The sequence below is a fragment of the Fulmarus glacialis genome, unplaced genomic scaffold (genome assembly GCF_000690835.1).
Source record: "Fulmarus glacialis isolate BGI_N327 unplaced genomic scaffold, ASM69083v1 scaffold7865, whole genome shotgun sequence".
Lineage (NCBI taxonomy): Eukaryota > Metazoa > Chordata > Aves > Procellariiformes > Procellariidae > Fulmarus > Fulmarus glacialis.
In genome coordinates, this window is record NW_009212273.1 from 13,549 (window position 1) to 32,662 (window position 19,114).

The window sequence follows — 19,114 nt, forward strand, 5'->3', positions numbered from 1 at the left end:
GTAGATTGTAAATCAAGAGCTGGGGTGTTTTAAAAAAAAAAAACGCCCAAAACCTCTTCACGTAATCTTTTTTGAAGCAAGTTTTAATGTTCTAGTTAGGAGGTTGGGGGTTGCCAGTGCTTCGTCTGTTCTAGTCCTTCTGTCACTGTGGTTTCCAGTGGAGCTGGATCTGCGGTAGTAGTGGTGTTTACCAGATTCAATTCTGGTTTTTACTACTCAGCAAAAATAAAATAAATCTATCTTCGCCCAAAACCTCTTCACGTAATCTTTTTTGAAGCAAGTTTTAATGTTCTAGTTAGGAGGTTGGGGGTTGCCAGTGCTTCGTCTGTTCTAGTCCTTCTGTCACTGTGGTTTCCAGTGGAGCTGGATCTGCGGTAGTAGTGGTGTTTACCAGATTCAATTCTGGTTTTTACTACTCAGCAAAAATAAAATAAATCTATCTTTTGTATTTCATAGTATATATCCTAATACACATCACAGTTATGTTTTACTATATTTTGGTAAATAACCGAAACCAATGTTACTTTAAAGAGCTATTATAGAAGACATTCCATTCAGACTGAGATACTGTAAATAAAATGTAAAACCTAGTGAGCATAGTATGTAATTCCAGACACCTGAATGTCTGCATACAATTTTGTTTTGGTATGTTCCCATATTTAAATATTCTGTAAAAAAGTCAAAATTACTTACATGTACAAAAGTAACAGTAATTCAGAGGCATGAGTAGTCAGAAGCTTGAAGAGTTGTGGGTTAACACCACAGGTTCAACTGTAGACAGAGCATTCCAAGGAAGAAGATAAGGCTTGATCCTGTGTCTGTGTCATGCCTGTTTGTCCGTGTTGAATGCACATACTCAAAGCTTGAAAAAAACCCATTATATGTTCAGTGAAACATTACTGAGCTCACTGGATCAGCTAACAGCGAAACAGTTAGTGTTTTAGCTTTTCCTTAATAGCAGATGAAAATAGTATTTTCTGAGTATGGAGGTTCTTGTACTTTACATGTAGATAAATATTGTGGAAAGTCAGCATTCTAAAAAAGTAGCCCCATCTTTCCTTGTTTATCCTTTTTCAGCTGACAGTTTCTTTCCTGCATATTTTGGATGAAGGAGACTGACCAATGTGCACTAGAGTGATTGCCATATGAAATCATTTTTGTACTTGGACTTTGTAAGGTTCTAGACCTTCACCTACCAGTAGCTCCTACCATTCTCTGCATGAAGCAGCTCCAGTGGACATACCCCTTTGGAGAGTGTCAGGTGTCACAGTAGCTGATTTCAATTGACTAAACATATTCTTTTCTTCTTGATAAATTTGCTGGTTATTATGATGATCACTCCGTTGTTCTGCCTCATAGTCACTGGCAAGCCTGAGATAACGTGATGGATTTTAAGTGTGTGTTTCTGGGTATGTCCATTGATTGCTTCGTCGTGGATTTAGGGATTTATAGATGTGTGACATTCTTTTAGCTAGTCTGCAGGCTAATAGTCATTAGCAGATTACTTCTGTAAGCCTATAGCATGGTTCATTAAAACGCTTAATGTAAGGTTATATAAGCAAATTTAGCAAATGTGATGTATAATCACAAGGAATTTTTAAAGTGGTGTGTATCCATCTGTATGTAAGAACGAATCATACTTTCTTTCTGGGGTTGAAAAATCTCATAGGCAGAAACTACAGCAATAAGACAATTAGTTTGTTGCAGAACTGGGAATAGCAGCAATATTTTTACCTTTTGTAGTGCTATACATTTTTTACAACCTCAGTAAAGATGTTTTAATTCCTCATTTAGTTAGACTTGACAGAAAAAAAAAATGTTGCAGCATAGCCACACTAGAGGGATAAGTCTGCAGGGTAAATACATACCAGGTTTGTGGTATGCATTATGCATTATATTCAGCACCTTCTAACCGGTAGTCAACATTTTGTCTTTGAAGTTTAGGTGCTTGTGTTATCTGAGAGGAAAACAGAATTTTTAATCTAGTCAAAAGGTATTTTTGGACTGTGGAAATAGCAGTGGTATTCTGCCTTGAAGGACAAAGAGGCTGATGTATCCAGAGTTCTGATAAACTGCTGCTGTCACAAAGATCACAAAGGGAACAAAAAATGGCACCATGTGACATTTTTCCCGTTAACAGTGATTGTTACAATGATGGAGCACATGAACTTTGTCCACTCTCGTTAGAGACCAAAGAGTTCATCATTGTTACTGGTTTCTCAGTACACGTTGTATTTCTTGATGTATCTAATGCTCTCTCTTTTCATACCTCATCCAAATGATGAAACTGCTGAGTTTTGACTAATCATCTGGGCAGCAGGAAAACTGTCAGGAGACCTTTCCTACTGAGTGACTGGAAGCCTAAACCCTAATCAAGAGACAATGTGGATAACTTCTGAAGAATGAATATAGAATTACGTATACAGAAAACACACTGCAGGTACCCAGGTAGTTATTCAATACTTTGTCTCCCTATGACTCAATGCAATACAGAAGCTTCTACCCAAGCAGGCATTGCTGTGTATAAAATGATTTAAATAAATACTACGTATTTTTAAAATTATTTTTATTATCTCAAATACTTTTTTTTTTCCTCCAATCTTTGCACTGCAATTCAGTGGTTCAAAACAGAGTTGGTTTATATCAAAAAGCTTTCTGAATGTCCCTGGATTTAGGAAGGGTTTGACTTCAAGTTTGACGTTCGTGCTTATCATTCATCTCTAAGATTGAACTACAACAAAAGCAGCTGTAGTAGCCCTCTGTGGGCATTCTCGTTCCCTCCTTGACGTTGACAGCTTGGAGCAATCTCTGTTTATTGCTCTGAGATGAGAAATGTGTTGATATTCAAGCATAAACCCATGTGGAATAGGCCTGGACTTAGATTTGGATTTGAAGTTCTTATAATTTAGACACCATTTAGATAAGAACTGTGTAGTGCGTTGTTGGTGGTTATGACCAAATATGTCTGAATTTGTGTAGAAATTCCCAGTGAAACTCAGGAGAAACAACAAAGGTCAAACTCTGAGTAGAATGAGGGGAAGAAACACAAGTTTTTGATTAGGCAATTCAGCGCATGTCTTTGTAGCACTTCACTTGAGCTAGTAATGCTTTATTCCTTGGAAAATCGTCATTTTCTTCCCTTTGGTCTGGCCATTACTGGGAGAAGACTGTGTCATGAACGAAAGTGGCTGGTACATATTTCCAAGAAGTCGGAGTGCCTTTTGATTGGATCACAGTCTCATCTCTAGTTTTATCCAGGTCTGAACTTTCTATTAACTGGCCTGATAAACAATATGAATATGAAACAGTTGTTAAGTAATCCTTTTTTTTAGAGGTTTAAACATATGATCTATTATTGGGACTACAGTGATATTCTGAATGAACATTATCATATGAAAAATCTTCACATTTTAAAGGTGTCTTCAGTAAATTCAAAAGGGTGGTTTCAGGATGTTCTATTTGTCCTCTTTCTGGAAGAAAATATAATACAGGAGCAAATCTGCTTTTGTTGTGATTAGGTGGATATTCTGCTGTCTTATGTTTTGCCACTATTTGAATTTTGCATTCTTTTTTTATTTCCTTAGTTGGATACTTTGATCTTTTAAAGGCCTTATTGTGCTTCAGCCAAAGATTCTTTTCGGCAAGACTTGGCTCTCCTATTATATCTTCATTAGTGTTTGTGTTACAGCAATACTTCCAGACTCAAGTAAAGAATAAAACCTTATTGTGCCAGGTGCTATAAAAAACACATGGTAATAAATATAAAGAGCATTTGTTTACACTCACAAGACATGTACGCAACAGGAAGGGAAAGGTTGCGCAGCTGATCTGATGATAGAAAACTTGTTTTCAGAGAGCTACTTAGTTTTCTTGTTAGCAGGCATAGTTTGAATGTCTTAGTTTTAATTGAAGCTAAAAATGCTTGCTGTTTTTGAGGGGTCTGATGGATCATTGAGTTAATAATTGCATGTAGTTTTTAATCTGTACAGCAGCTGTTCAAATCCAGCCCAGTCTGGAATCAGACTCAAACTATTGTAGTCCAATTGATGACTGTTGGGAGTAAGATTATCTTGTGTTGTGTGCTTAGAGACTTGTGATGCTTGCTCTACAGAAATACTAATAAACATAGACAATATGATGAGATAGATCTCTGTCAACATCATAGTGAGTCTGAGCTACACCCCCCTGCTATACATATGCACACATAATTAGCGCCTAAGCTGCCTCAGAAGAAATTCTAGAGTTTGCGTGCAGGCACTGGAATAAAGGATATTGCTCTATCTAAAGCATTAATTAGAACTGCAGATTTTGTAGGATGTAAGCTTGCCATGCTGTACGGATTCTGTCAGTTAGGACTTGGACTGTCAATACAATATCTTTCATAAAACTAAATTCATTTAAGTTCTCTTTTGTTTGAAGTGACCTAGGACTTTTTGAAGTACATTAGACTCTGAGCATATGTGAGAGACATAAAACTGGTGTGTATTTCAGTAGTCAGTACTTATTTGAAAGATACTGCTAAACTGCTATTAGATGATAAAGCCAACTTTCTTCTGGCCTTCAGAGTGGTTCTGACAAGGTATCTCTCTATATTAGGAACAAGAAACTTTTTACACTCTAAGGATAAAATTTGAAGTTAGCTAAAAATGTATTAGTATACAATTTTTAGTTTATGGAAATCATGACTTATGGATGAGTTATTTTTAAACAATTTTGGTACAGCATCTTTTGTTAGTCAAAAGAGGCATGAAATAAATTTTAAATCCGCTGTTCATGTAAACAGCGGGGCTGTCCTTAGGTTGTAAAAGTGAAAGAAAGAAGAATGTAGCTTGGTAGGGGAAGTGGGAATACGGAAAAAGCAAGTAAAATATTTTTAACTGAAGTATTATACACTTTCACTAGCTCTGGGTTAGTTTAATCGTTTTCTGCAGTTTGCCTAAAAGAGGATGGAGTTAAGATATTGATAGTGATTCACACTTGATCGAGATTTTGTTTGCATTCGGAAACATGAGGGACATAACGATTTTCCCCGAATCTTGCAATAAATTTGCAGTATCGACAAAACTTAGGCCTTCAGTACCTTTGTTGCTGAGGCGCCTTTTCCTCTTTTGCACTCGGATAGGAAATTCGCTACGGATCATCTAAAAGCTTCCCTCCTTCCCTCTCTTAAGTCTTTTCTGCCTACTCTTTTGTTACATTTATTATCTATGAAGTGTGGAATGGGATAAAATGGGGGTGTGCCCTATTCAATCAGTCTCTTGGGCACCCGCATAGTTTTAATTTCGTCAGAAAGAGTGGAACTTGGCACGGTAGCTATTTTGCAGAACTGACAGTAGAATTGGGACCAAAGAGCTGTCTGTATTTATACTTCATGCACAAATAATCCCATAAATGTTGCTTGACTAGAGATAGTGCACCTCTTCTTCACACTTTTTATTTTATTGTAAATATATCGGGTTCGTATTTACTAGAAAGGTATTGCTATTGCAATAAAAGTACTGAACATAATCCCTTTCGTTCTTTCCTTGTATACAGTACCCTATCTGGAAAGAAAGTCCTTAAGATAGGACTTAAGAACTTAGAGGAAGTGTAGTATTTTTGGCAGGCAATTCATTCACGACTGACGCTCATTTATTATGTGCATTGTGCCAGCACTACTTTTAGACAAATTTGCAAGATCCTGAATTCAGCACTTTTCAAAAGTTAGAATGTAACAATTGTTATTTTTAGCAATCATTACCTAAGGATGTCTGTGTGCTTAGCTAAGGATAATGAAAAGATATATCTTGCTGTGCCTGCACAGGTGTTCAAAGCAGGGGTAGATCATAAGGGGAAAAGTTACAAAACCATTGCAAGCCTAAGAGTGAAGAGTTCAAACTTGTGACTCAGTCACAGTTTGGTCCTTACCCCCCTTTTAGTCCAGGGAGGAAGTAAGATGCGCCTGATGGAAACTGAAATATCTTTTGAAGGGAGATACATATGGTTATTCATAATATTATTACTCATGAAAATATTTACGAATAAAAGTATTTCAGGTTAACCAACTGTATTTTGCTGTTAGTCTCATCTTTTAAATGTTTATTCAATAATCAAAGTGGCAAACAAAGTATCACCCTGTAATAGACAACCTCTTGCCTTACAACTCAGCTTCTTCCAGCACTGTTCTGGAGGATATGTAAACATATGTCCTTACAGTGTCAGAACATCACAAGTAACAGCAGAATAAGGCTGAAGATGCAGCAAAGATGTATATGAGTAACTGTTGCCCGTAGTGTACTCCTGAGAGCAGTGTACTTCTCAGCTGCTTGGGATAATATAATTTATGCATCTGTTCCTCAGAGCTGTGTTGAAAATACTGGCAAAATTTGACTTGCTAATGGACTGTATTTGCTCTAATTTGGTATGCAATAAAGTAAATATTTGCATTTTAATAAAACTAAAGAAATTGGGGTTAAATCGAATGTCACTGTTATGTTTAGCAGAATGTTCATTGTGTGTTTAAGTCAGGATCAGACCCTATGAAGCCTCTATGCAATTACAAAAAGCAATATAATACCTAAAAATAGAGTGCAGTGATTTTACATCATACCTGTTATATGGATGAAAATTGTTTCTGCTGGGAGTTAAATATCCTACCTTGCATTTAGATGCTGATGTTTTCAATAAAGCTGTTAGAATAGCAGGGTAGGGATTGTCTTTACTATGTCTGCACTGTACCAAATCTACTTCCTCGCATTGACAGTCTTTACACGCCAGATATGGAAACAGCCCTTTAGTGAACACTTAGTTTTCAGCATTTATGAAACTGTCAATCTTAGGCAGACCCCCGGGAGAAGGCCTGAGGGCCCTTCCTGTGCCGTGCAGATGGCTGAACTTCATTTTAATGATCACTGAGATTTCTGCATTCATAGACCTGCCTGTGAAATGAGGGGCTGGTTTTCTAGATCCTAATGAACAGCTGTGGTACTAATTGTCATTCTCACCAAGTTTTGGGCAAGCAGACAAAGACGGCATGAACTCCTGGAATAACCCAGCCGCGGGGCGTCCTGGCTGGTTGTGTCTGAAATACAATAGTGAGGTAGGGCAAGAAAGCATTTTGTTACCCCGTTTCGTGTCAGTGTTGTGAAAATTAGAGAAGTTTGCACTCTAGGGTTGCTAACCCAGCTTCTGTTACTGGTTCTGAATTAACGTTAAAAAAAGAAAGGTTGTGAAGGTATCTCCTGATCCCTGCTGAGTGGAAAAGAACAGTTAGCAGAGGAGATACACTTGTAAGATCACAGCACATCTGCCTTAATGATGTGCCTTCCAAGGACGGGGCACTTTTTGAACTGTGCTGGTGCCCTGCAGGCCTTATAGTGGAGAAGTCTTTTTTTAAATCCGTTTCATAACCTCTTTACCTGTTGGCTGTTATGACCTCCCATAGGCTCTGCAACACAGAAATATTTATAGATATTCTTGATGAAAGCCCCGTAAAGACCTGATCTTCCTCTGTCACTCTTGTTAAAGTTACTATTTGTGTTATGACAAAGCTTAAATATTCTAGTCATTAACTAGCTCCAGTGGAATCTATAGATCTTAAATATAATTATCCCCAGGCTGCAGAAGGCAAAAATGAGACAATGAGAAGTGAAACGATAAGCCTAAATATAGACGTGTTTAGTAGCTGAGATGGAAAGAGCATCCAGAAATCCTGTATTTTAATATTAGACCCGGTACTGTGTTACGGATGGATATGGAGTGCTTTGTGTGAATGATAATTAGGTTCTTTGTGTTATTCATTTCATTGTCTGGTATTTGTGCTGTGGAGTGACTTATGTTCACATCCGGTTAATACTGTTTAAAGAAATTCCAATAGTGCGTTAAAATAATGAAATTTCCTTTACAAAGCATTGGCTTTCTGCTGCTTCGCGTCATTGTAATCCAGAAAGGTGGAGGGGTGAAAACACAGGTGTTACATCCTTTCTTTTATTTCTGCTCTGTATTTGGTCCATAACATTGAGGCTTGCATGCGTGCCTCATTGCTCTCCCCCAGATAAAATGTAAAGCTGTATATATGAACTTAGTAGGTTCAGCTGCAGGTTATTCTTTTGATGATCTGAAATGCATTTTCCAGACACTTTCTTTTCAGCTAGTTGCATACATCTACATAGCAAACTGCTAAATACTTCTAGAGGTTTGCATAACATGGTTTTGAATTACTTAAAATGCTTTGGTTGTAGGTCTGTGTTATAACAATTTTAACTACACAACTGAATTTCTAAGTGATTGCTGTAAGCGACTGGAGAACAGAGCTTGTAGAGACACAACCAAGTGTGGATTTTAACAGGAGAATTGAAAGAAATTGAACCTGAAAATTTGGACTGAAAATCTTGGTATATTTGCTGTGACAGCATTGTATTGGGTCTAGGGCAGCCTTTCAGAGGAGGTTTTGGAAGTCAAGTAACTCAAATCACTTAAAGTAGATTAGAAAGATACACTAGAAAATGTAAGTGGGAAGCCTTCCTGTATTTCAACAGTAAATTTAATGTGTTTCATGTGTCTGATCAATGCAAGCAGTATGTTTAAAACTGTTGCAAATGTTAAGATGTATGGTCTGTGTATTTAAATTATACACAGTTGACCCTACTTCTTTGGTTTGTGCAACAGCAGGAGCAAACAGAAATTACTTGTTTCAATGTATGTACATTCCACATATGTGCACAGTCTGGACTAATGCACATGCTACTGCTGTTTTTCTGGGTGTTACTGCTTTCTTTTTTTCACTTGCTTGCACTACACTTCTGGCTTTTGTGGTCTGTGTTCTTCAATTAGGAGAATTTCAGAGTCATTAAATAATCATCTCCCTTTGGTCTCACAATGTCTTTAGTTAAGCAGCTGATACTCCCCTAGCTCTGGCAGGCTCTATTAGGGTGGGCTTTAAAGTCTAATTAAAATAACTCTTGTGTTCTGAAAACCTTGGGTACATCTCCATCCCCTCTTTCTCAGCTACTGATGAGGACAAATTCTACATGTCAGCTTTAGCAAGGAATATGGAAAAAAGCAGCAAAGTGAGCATCATAGTGACAAGCTGCAGCTACCCTTTAGTGGAAGTGGGTGCAGCAGCATTAACCACTGCGATAAAGCAGCATGCACATAGATCAGGCCTAATTTGGGGCCCTGGAGTGATTCCATGCATGCATGGTGTTTTCAGTTTCTTGTTGCTTTTAGGTGATGGAAAGGGCTTGTGTGTTTGTAAGGTGAACAACTTGTTTCCACTTGGGTAATCATCAGAGCTCTTACATTACATGAAGGAGATTCAACCTCCATTTCTCTTCAGTTTTTTTCCTGCCATCTGTGGGAGGAGAAGGCAGGCATTAAGAAGGGAAATTGTCGCAGCCTCTAACAGCATAATGAAGACTCTCAGAAACCCTGGGAAGGGTAGAGTGTCTAATGGCTGGCAATTTCTGGGTACAGTGTAAAATCTGTGGTTACAGTATGGAGGCTTGCCTGCACAGATGTAGACTCAGAGTCTTTTGGGGGAAGAAAGAGCAATTCTGTGAGAATTACTATTACTGTGTAGCACTCAGCAGTATTGGTCCTAAGCAAAGTGCTGGAAAGAAGCATGAGGTCTTGACATTTCAGTGGCTTAACAGTGACTGGGAAACCAGTTTGATTCACTTGTTACAGTTGATTTTCTAAGCATGAGAATTTAATAGCACTGATGAAGGGAGATTACTATTCCTGCTATAATATCTTCCCAGTTTCCGTTTCTGTGAGATATTTTATGTGCCCTGTTCACTGGCGAGACAAACTGTAAGAGTCATTCCATGTAAAAATGATATAATGTTTTGTAAAAGCAAAATTACATTTGAGAAGGAGGTATCTGTATGTAATAAACAGAATAAGGAGGAAAATTACTGACAGAAAAAGATGGGTTTATCTTTTGTGTAAGAACAACAGAATACATTTAGGAAAGAGGAAACTGAGTAAAATGATTTAGGACTGAGCTTCCTGAGAGATGGCCTTCTGCAGTTGCAATTTACAGAGGTCTTTGTATTCCTATAAACACAAAGAAGCTGCTGACAGGTGCTTAGCTTCAGTGCTTGTTTTCCCATGCTTTAGTTCAGCCAAACCTAGATGTCTATACACAGCAAAGCCTGCCTTATTTTCTTTGGAATAAGAGGGGAAGAATCTCTCTACATGTGCATGTATGTGTGTACTACTTTGTATGAGGACATACTGAATATTTATGGTGAGATGGTAATGATATGAGTATGATATCTATCTAAGATTTTACATTTTAAATACAAATGATGGATTGGCAATAAGGATTTTGAATATATACTGATATGTATATTTACTTAAATATACATACCAGAGCAAAATTTAGAAAGGTATAGTAGTTTCTTTCCCTTGCTTATGTTACAGCAAAAGGTGTTTCTGATTAGCAGCAATTTGGTCTAGAAGCTGACTTCCTTTTCAAGCTTTCCTGTGGTTTTTCACAGGTAAATGTTAGCCAGCAGAATTTCTGGTGATCAATTTGTAATGTCATTCATTAGCTTGGGACTCAAAGTGACCAAGTTGCAGCCCTTAAGAACTGTGCTGCTTTGCCAGTTTCTCCTTCAACTCTGTGTTCTATAACCATCTTGAGACTTCATCTTGAGCAGTGGCAGAAAGCAGAGGTCGTTATCTGAATCAGGGTGTTCCTGGTTCAAAATAGAAGCCTACTGTTTATATCCTAACATATTTACCATACAGTTTATATCCTAACATGTTTACCATCTGACAGCTTCATATGCTCTCCCAGAAATGAATTAAAGACATTAGTTTAATTCCTATTGCATAGCTACCTGTATCACGGAAGTTACTATTGCGGTTGACTACCTCAGCAGAAACAACAAGGACTGACTGTTGCTTGTTTCTCAAGCAGCTCTCTTCTCTCCAGGAGCTGAATCCCATGTTTGCTAAAGTTGATTGAAAGTTTCCATTGGTTTCAGAGGACATTGTGTCAAACTGCAGGATGATTCTTACAGCCAAGAACTGAGGCAATGTTATTTTTTAGTTATGTAGTTATTCAGCTATTCAATTTACTTTTCCTCACAAGCCTTGCTGTTAGTACCTTTCGACACTTTCTGCTTTCAATTTTCTCACCTCCTTTTAGATTTGGTCTCTTAGGCAAATCGCCTGAATATAAACTGTAAGTGGACTTGCAGGCTGGGCTTTGTTTGCTTCTTTGCATGAATTCTCTTCAGAAACTGTTTTATTTATGTCCACAGGAATGTATCACTCCAAGAAAAGGGTGAAGAGACATAAATGACCCATTTGTTGTTCTATCAAAAGCATAGGTAGATTTAATTTACACCAGAAACTGTGACTGGAAAGTGAGTTCATTTCTGAGAGTCCACTGCTTCCTTTGTTTCCTTTCTAGCTTCACAGCAGATTTTTTGTTTTGTTTTGTTTTTTATGCACTGCATAAATTTTCACCATGGGTTTCCTTCCCTGTTATTACCAGCCAGCCCGCTGATCAGGCATCAGGGTTGTGTTTTTGCTAAGTTTGTGGGTTGTGTTGGATTCAGAAATCAAATATGTCATAACGAATATAATATGCTTTTAAGTGTTGTGATGTTTAGTGGGTAGACGTACATCATGAAGACCTTTCTTGTCTGCAATTTGTGATGAAAATGAATCATTCTTTGGGGAAAGGTTATAGTCATGTTGTAAATCATGTTTTTCATTCTAAAAATGGAAAAAAAAAAATCCAGCAGTGATAAATAACTACCATCTGGAATCTGAACTATGTAATTGTATTATGATTTGTCATCCACATAAGATAAGCTTTTGAGAATGTTGAAGTTGAAGGCATAGACAGAGATATCCAAATGTGTTAACTACTTTAAGTAACGAAGTTAAATGAAAGTAAAAAAAAAAAATGTTCCATGTGAGGTGGAAAGATTCCTAGAACCAAGAAGATGGAATTCATTGCAGCACAGCTGTATGGGATTAGGTAGGCATTGGGAGTAGCTGTATAGTAGGTTTCACATTGCTTAAAAAAGTAGGGCTCACTTTCATTATTTGACAGATGAAAATAAATTCACATCAAAAGAAGCCCCTCAAATGCTTTTTGTGATTTAACTTTGGTTGGTGTGGCTCCAAAACACAGCAAGAGATGCAGATGAAGTGCGTATGGGATTGTCTATCTTTGAGAAATACATACTGCGGAAAATTAATCTCTTCTGTGACTTGAATGAAGAAGAGAAATAGAGATTTCTTAGAAAAGGCATTGGAAGAAAACAAGAGAGGAAAGCCAGCTAAGGAATGGGAAAGCAGTGAAAAAAGCAAAATGCCTTTAGAAATAACTACTCTGAATCAACATCACACAAATTTCTGTTTCTGCCAGCTGCCCACTCACTTTCTCTTTTAATAGAAAGAATCATCTTGGGTCTGAAACAAGTAGTGTGGGGAGCCGTGGATTTACTAAGAAAGTGAGTTTCTTGTCTTAGTGGGTTTTAGCTCGCAATGCTGCCTGAGTAATGGATTTGATCTCTTTAGGGTGTATATAACGTATCAAAATGGTAGAAGCAGCCTTTTTTCAAGGATGCTCCTCCAATATAGAAGTGAAGCTTCAGTAATAGCTTTATTATTTCCTTTCTGAATGCATCAGTAATGAAACTTACTTCTTTAAGAACTCTTTTACAGGCATTCATTTAGTCTCACAGTGCTTCTTGTGAGGGAGGCAGTAAATATAATCTATATTTTGTAGACAGAAATCTGGAGCACCAGCTAAGACAGTAAATGATTTGTCCCGTGCCTCTCAACAAGCCCCTGGAATACAGCCATGGTGAGAACCTGGACAAACCTGGCACTGCGTCTTGTGCTCATTGCTCCTAGCCAAGCTGTCTGTCAACTGAGTTATGTCTAGGGACAGACAGAGGCACACAGGAGACTTGCAGATACGGTTTGTTTTCTGAAAAACTGCTTAGGTGACTAAAATCAAAGCATGTTTTACTGACATCTGTTATTTTTGTTCCTTTCTTTTTAGCTGGTGTTGCCGGAGTACTCTATCCATAGTCTTTTCTGCATAATGTTTTTGTGTGCTCAAGAGTGGCTCACACTGGGGTTAAATGTTCCTTTGCTTTTTTATCACTTCTGGAGGTAAGCCCATCTTCTATATGCTGACTGCTTGTTAGCTTTATTTGCCAACTCAGCACACATGCAGGCTGTATGAACTATGAAGTGCAGTGATAGGGGTATGGCTGAATATCTTTTGCCTAGAAGCTTTTGCCTAGAAGCAGCTGAAACTTATGTTTCCAGAAAAAAGTAAATATTTTTCTTGGACATTCAGAATGGGTAAAGAAAACATATAATAATAGAAATGTGGCTTTCAGTTACTAACTTAGATAAATATTCCAAAGGGTGTTAGGATGTACTCACACAACTGAATGAAAACTTGGAAATGAAATAGGCTGGAATGTGAAAGTAGAACTTGGTGAGGCTCTAAATACTTCACAGATAGGGAGTTGTAAGGCAGTTCATATCTGAAAGATCTTGGACCTATTCATTCAGCCCTAGCAAGGAAACTTTTCCATTGGAGTTGTAAAATAGAGACTGGGCAGGTTGACAGAATTTTGCTTCTCATCTTCTTTGGCAGCTTTATGGGGTTTTTTGCAGTATAAAATAAGCTGTTTCTTGCTGTACAGTAGAGAATTTCTGTTCTGCAAGAGAAGTCTCTCTTAGAGACTCTTGGAGTAGGGATTGCAGTAAATGAAGAGCTGTTGTCTTCACCCTGCCCATGTGAAAAAGAGGGGAGTGTTTCCACTCTGAATCTCTGCTGTGTGCTTATATTCACTGAGGGGCTTTCAGAGTTGATCGTGTAAGACCTGCTGTTGAGCAGCTTTAATGTTTTCTGGACAGGCAGTGCAGCTGCTACTGCTGCACCTTCCTCTGCATTCTAGTGGAGGATCAGCCTTCTGTTGCCTCTGAAGATAACGAAGAGACATCAGTTTTTGTGGCTGTCAGTCTGGAGTCTTCACTAGTTTTGCATTTCCACAATGTTTGTAAAAGCACAGATGATTTTTGTCTGTCAGGGTCTCTTTTGTGTTACGAAGATACATATGGCAGCAGATAGCTCCTGTTGTGAAGTAGCTTGAAGAATAATTCTGTAAAGAAGGCAAAACCATTATCTCAACTAGGAACTAAAAAGTAGTAGCTTTCTTACACTATTTTCTGCAAAAGGCTGGTAGTAATGCAGAGTCATAGATAAAGTGTATTATTCAGAAGTTAGAGTCACAGTATAGTTCTCAGAAATGGAGTGAAGCTACGAGTGCTTTTCTCCCTATTGGTTGGGTGCAATAAAAATAATAGTGTTTTATGGCACTGTTTTACTAAGGGTTAACAACCAAAGTGTAACAATAATACTGGTTTAAAAAGTTAAAAAAAAAAAAAAAAAAAAAATTCTATTTTATGTCCAAGGTGAAAATGATCAGACTCTAAATAATGATATCAACCTTTAGAGAGAACTTTTGATTTTCTTTGTTTCCATGGTTCTCCATATGCTTTGCTATAATTACTCCATAATTTCTGCTGTTCTAACCACAGACAGGTTTGGGTTCATTGTGAAAGTTCCCCACAAAACCGTGGGAAGATACTGTGTAATATCTTCATCCCAATGAAGATGATTAAGCAAGGTTTCACCTGTGGTCTCTGTAAAAGAATTTGCAGTGTTATTAGAGATTGTAAGTGGATGTGACTAATATTGGAAAGAAGGAAGGGAGGAAGGCAAGGTTATTATGAGAACATTTACTTGCAAAGTTTGCTGCTGGTCACTTGTATGGGGGTTTTATATCTATCTGTCTGTCTGTCTATCTATCTATAAGCAATTCCAGCAATCTTCAGTGGTTACATTGCTATTTCAAAGCAACAGAAATAACAATATTTCATCTGATTTGTGCTGATCTTGAAGCAGTTCATTAACTTTGTTGAGGACTTCTTTTTTTTGGTTTGCTTTTGCTTTTTACTGCAAAGTAGCTGAGACAAAAGCTTATTTGCCAAAAAAGTTCTTTGGTCAGGATTTTCTCAAACATCCAGTCATTGCTGAGAATAATCAGAAATTTCTCCTATGTAAGAAGAAAAACATTTTCCAATTAAAATTATTTGGATGATAAATTTTTGAGCAGTGCTACATGTAGAAAACATTAGTCAGCCAGCTCTTCTATTACTCCGTATTGACTTTTTTCCTTTTCAGAGTTGGAGGAACTTAGCTATCAGTTGGTTGAGGCTGTCGCCTTTCATCATGTCTGAAATCAGTTGTGTAGATGCAGTTAAAGCCCAGTAATCCTTCCTCCATGCTTTGATCACAAGCCGCCACGTATTGTCCCTCACAATATGTAAGTTTATTAGTGAGTAAGCCAGAAATAACTATATAGGAAGGGGGAATGTTTCAATCTAAAGAATTAATAGAACACAGAAAGTCCACATTCATGAATTGCTTGGTTCTATAAAAACTGTCTGCTTAGACTAGCAGTCCTGATTTTAACAACGTCCGGAAATAGAGGCTTGAAAAAGAGAGGAAAATTCTTCCTATATCATGAAAGATGGTTGTCTTCTGAGCTGGTGATCAGGAGGGTATATATCTGCACATATTTAACACAGAATGTTACAGAGTCATTCTAGATGTCTTCTCCTGCTCTTTCAGGTATTTTCGTTGCCCAGCAGATAGTTCAGAGCTAGCGTATGATCCACCTGCAGTCATGAATGCAGATACTTTGAGTTACTGTCAAAAAGAGGCCTGGTGTAAGCTAGCTTTCTATCTCCTTTCCTTCTTCTACTATCTGTACTGGTAAGTCTGGTCATTTCACTAAGGAAAGAGTAGCTGCTTTTCATTTGACATGTGAAATTGTATTTAGGAATGACTGGAACCAATTGGCTTATTTCCTTAGTCTTATAAAACTTGCTTCTGATCTTGATTCAGGGAAGCATGCCCACTTACAGCAGCATGTGCTTGTATCTGCTGGCACCTCAGTACAGAATATTAAGCATTTTATCTAAAGCCTGAGCCAGGCCCCAGGGCCAACCCAAGGAAAAAATTTTTGCTCCTCTGCCTAGTCTCTTAGGATGGGTGAAATAGCAAATGTTATGATAATGACATTACATCAAATAAAAATTATAATGTTCTTATGATTCAAGAGAATCATAAGAAAAATACTACGTCTACTGGTGTAGTGATGCTCAAGATGGTAAGTAAATGGGTAGGTAGATGGTGGATAGGAACGTGGGGTGCACCATGCCTGTAGTCATTCCCACAGCCTCCCTTTCATTACAGGGTAAGCCTGCGCGTGGTCCAAACCCCTAATTTAAGTACATTCTTGAAGATATGTACCCCAGTCGTGTGTTATCGCCCCTGCCCCTTTCAGCTGTCAGATGTCCTTAGTGCACAGTCACAAATGCCCCGTGCATGAATATGTGAGGATCATATTTAAGGTAAGGCCTTGGCAGAATCCCTTTTAGTGCTTTTAGTCACCCTTGTAATCACACCATAAAACTACTTGACACAAAGGTTAAGACACTTTAAATGGAGGTGCTGTTTTATGATGCCTTTATTCTACTCCTTCTTCCATAATGTATTTGCATAGAGTACCTCTTCAAGCCAGTCTTGCATACAGTAATCCCTCTGTAAGGCAGGTTTGTATGCTAGTGGAAGAAGATAAATGTTGTTTCTCCTTTTGTCACTGGTCCGTTATCTGTTGTGTTGTTCCCCATATCTTGAGGAGTCATTTCTGCAGGTTGTTGTTTCTCAATATTACTTTTAAATATTGTTGACGACAAAGTTTTCTGTCCACATATCCACGTGTATGTGCCTGTGTCTGCATACATGAGAGAGAGAAAGAAAGTAGAAGGGCCCAGACTCACAGAAGCTGGTAGATGCCTAACTCACACTGAGATGGATGGGGCATGAGAATCCGAGCAGGAGTTTAGCATCCGGTAGCTTTGTGGGTTTGGGCTGAGCGCCTTTGCCCACCAGTCCTCTTCATGGGGCCGAGAGTGGAAGCATGGCAGTTATGCTAGACAAGCTCTGTTGGTAGTGCAAGGAGAGATGGCAAGGCATGGCTGGAGGGAGAAGCATTTTTAACCCCCATTTTTGTGTTGCCTAAAAGACCCTGTCAAAGTCAGCTGTGTAGTGTGATCTAGCATTTCTGCTGGGACTCTGCTGTTGTGCAGCTTCCTCTGAGCCCTGCTTCCTTCATTCTAAAATGTGGCCATAAGCCAAAATCCACTGCCTGGTGCTAAATAAAATAGTATTAATTACATTCAATTTTGCTAAATAAAATAGTATTAATTACATTCAATTTTGCTGTGTTTTCCTGGGTATTTTCAGAATTAGAATTGCAGTAAAATGGAGCCGTGGCAATATACTGAGATTTCTTTGCTTTTCAGAGTTGCATTTAATATGTATGGATTCACTCCAGCTGGTGCCTGCTTTTTATGTTTCTTCTACTGCACGGAGTTTTTTCCAAAGGAAACAAAATAATGCAGTTTCATGGGAAGCCTTGCCTGACCTGCTCAGAGTTGGTGGTTGAAGTTTTAAAGATCAAACACACTAAAGCAAAATGGTTTTGTTTCTTCGCTGTTCAAATTCAGGCATCAGACTGCACTTTAATAAGCTCAAACACAGCTTGTGTTGTCGATAATGAATTTGTTATTTCTTGAATGCTTTTTGATACCCATCTTGAATACACCATAATTAAGATGCTTTAGAGAGAGAGAAAGAATGCAAAGGAAAGCACAGGCCGTTACAGTCAGACCTGAGGAACAGACAGTAAAGGGTTATAAAAATCAAAGGGCTCTGTATGCTTCAAAAGGATACTTTCATATTGTGTCTTTCTTTTACATTCAGCATGATCTACACTTTGGTGAGCTCTTAACTGAAAGATCATCATTAAAGACTGAAAACAACAAAGGCTGGAGGTGCAAGGACGAGTAAACCAAATGAAGCATGATTAAAAAAAAAAGCAGAGAGGAAAACTTTGAACCCAAGAAGTAAATAGAGCATGTGAAAGAAAGACCCAGCAAGAAGAAGCAGAATACCATGGGAGAATGGCTGAGTTAACTGTGTTTATCTCCTGTTTCTCAATGTGTTGCAGTAAATGACTTTCAAAACCCAAACAAAACAAAAAATGCAACAAGGTGGGCCAAGTCACACAACTATTCACCTCTCCAGGGATAATGCTGCTTGGTTTAGTGGATTCATTATAAACTATAGTCCACACTGTCTTCCAGGGAGCAAAGTTTCTTTTCTCAATGACTGTTCTGGACTGAGGAAGCAGAGGACAAGATCTTCTTACACAGAAAGAACAGCTATACAACGCATTCTGAAAATGAGCACCGACTGGAGTTCAGATAAGATGTGTGACTATTCTGCGGGGATGTTCACATGACACTAATCAAACAGGGATGTCGGACATTGTCGAATTGCTTCAGTGGTTTTTTTCCCACCCATAACAACAATAACAAAAGAATTTGCAGTTGCAGTGTTCTGTTTTCTAGTGATATGCTATTCCTGTAGGTGAACATCCAGTATATTTCTGTGCTTCATTTGTGATGCACCAATAACATACAGTGATATGTATAAATACATTGGATTTGACCTAATCACGCCAAGCACTTGTCAGAATCGTGTTCCTCTGACTGCAAAAAAAAAAAAAGGTAAAAGCTACATATATTAAGGAGAATTGTAACATAGGTATTGTATTCATCACAATGCTGGATAACAAAATACTGGACCAGCTAATTGTGGTCTGTAATTCTGTTTCGCAGCTTTATTTCTGCTGTCAAATTTAAGCTGAAACAAATATACAAAATGTTTTTGTCTTGTATGAGGTTCATATTGAAAGATGTTCAGTTTTTTATAATTTAAAAGTTTTAAAATTTTATCATATAATTCTCATTTAAATTCATAGATATGGGCTGTATAAATTTATATATATGTATATACAAATACACATCCACATAAATACTCACAGTCTGTTTCTATTTTAGCTTAATCTATTTGATTGACATGTCAAAGGCATCAAGTGTCCAGAACTGCTGCTAAATATATTTCAGCGCTGAACCTGGTGGAACAGGGCTGGTTCCCTTAAAG

At 37.9% G+C, this 19,114-nt stretch overlaps 1 protein-coding gene across 1 annotated transcript in view; it reads left to right on the top strand.

The window, feature by feature from the left end:
- Nucleotides 1–17,897, top strand: part of CNIH3 (cornichon family AMPA receptor auxiliary protein 3) — a 29,193-nt gene extending 11,296 nt beyond the window's left edge. Inside the window, exons 4-6 of the mRNA XM_009577815.1 lie at nt 13,019–13,131; nt 15,671–15,814; nt 17,870–17,897. Coding sequence (XP_009576110.1) covers nt 13,019–13,131; nt 15,671–15,814; nt 17,870–17,897 — 285 coding nt within the window. The remainder of the gene's footprint in view (nt 1–13,018; nt 13,132–15,670; nt 15,815–17,869) is intronic.
- The last annotated feature ends 1,217 nt before the right edge of the window (nt 17,898–19,114 follow it).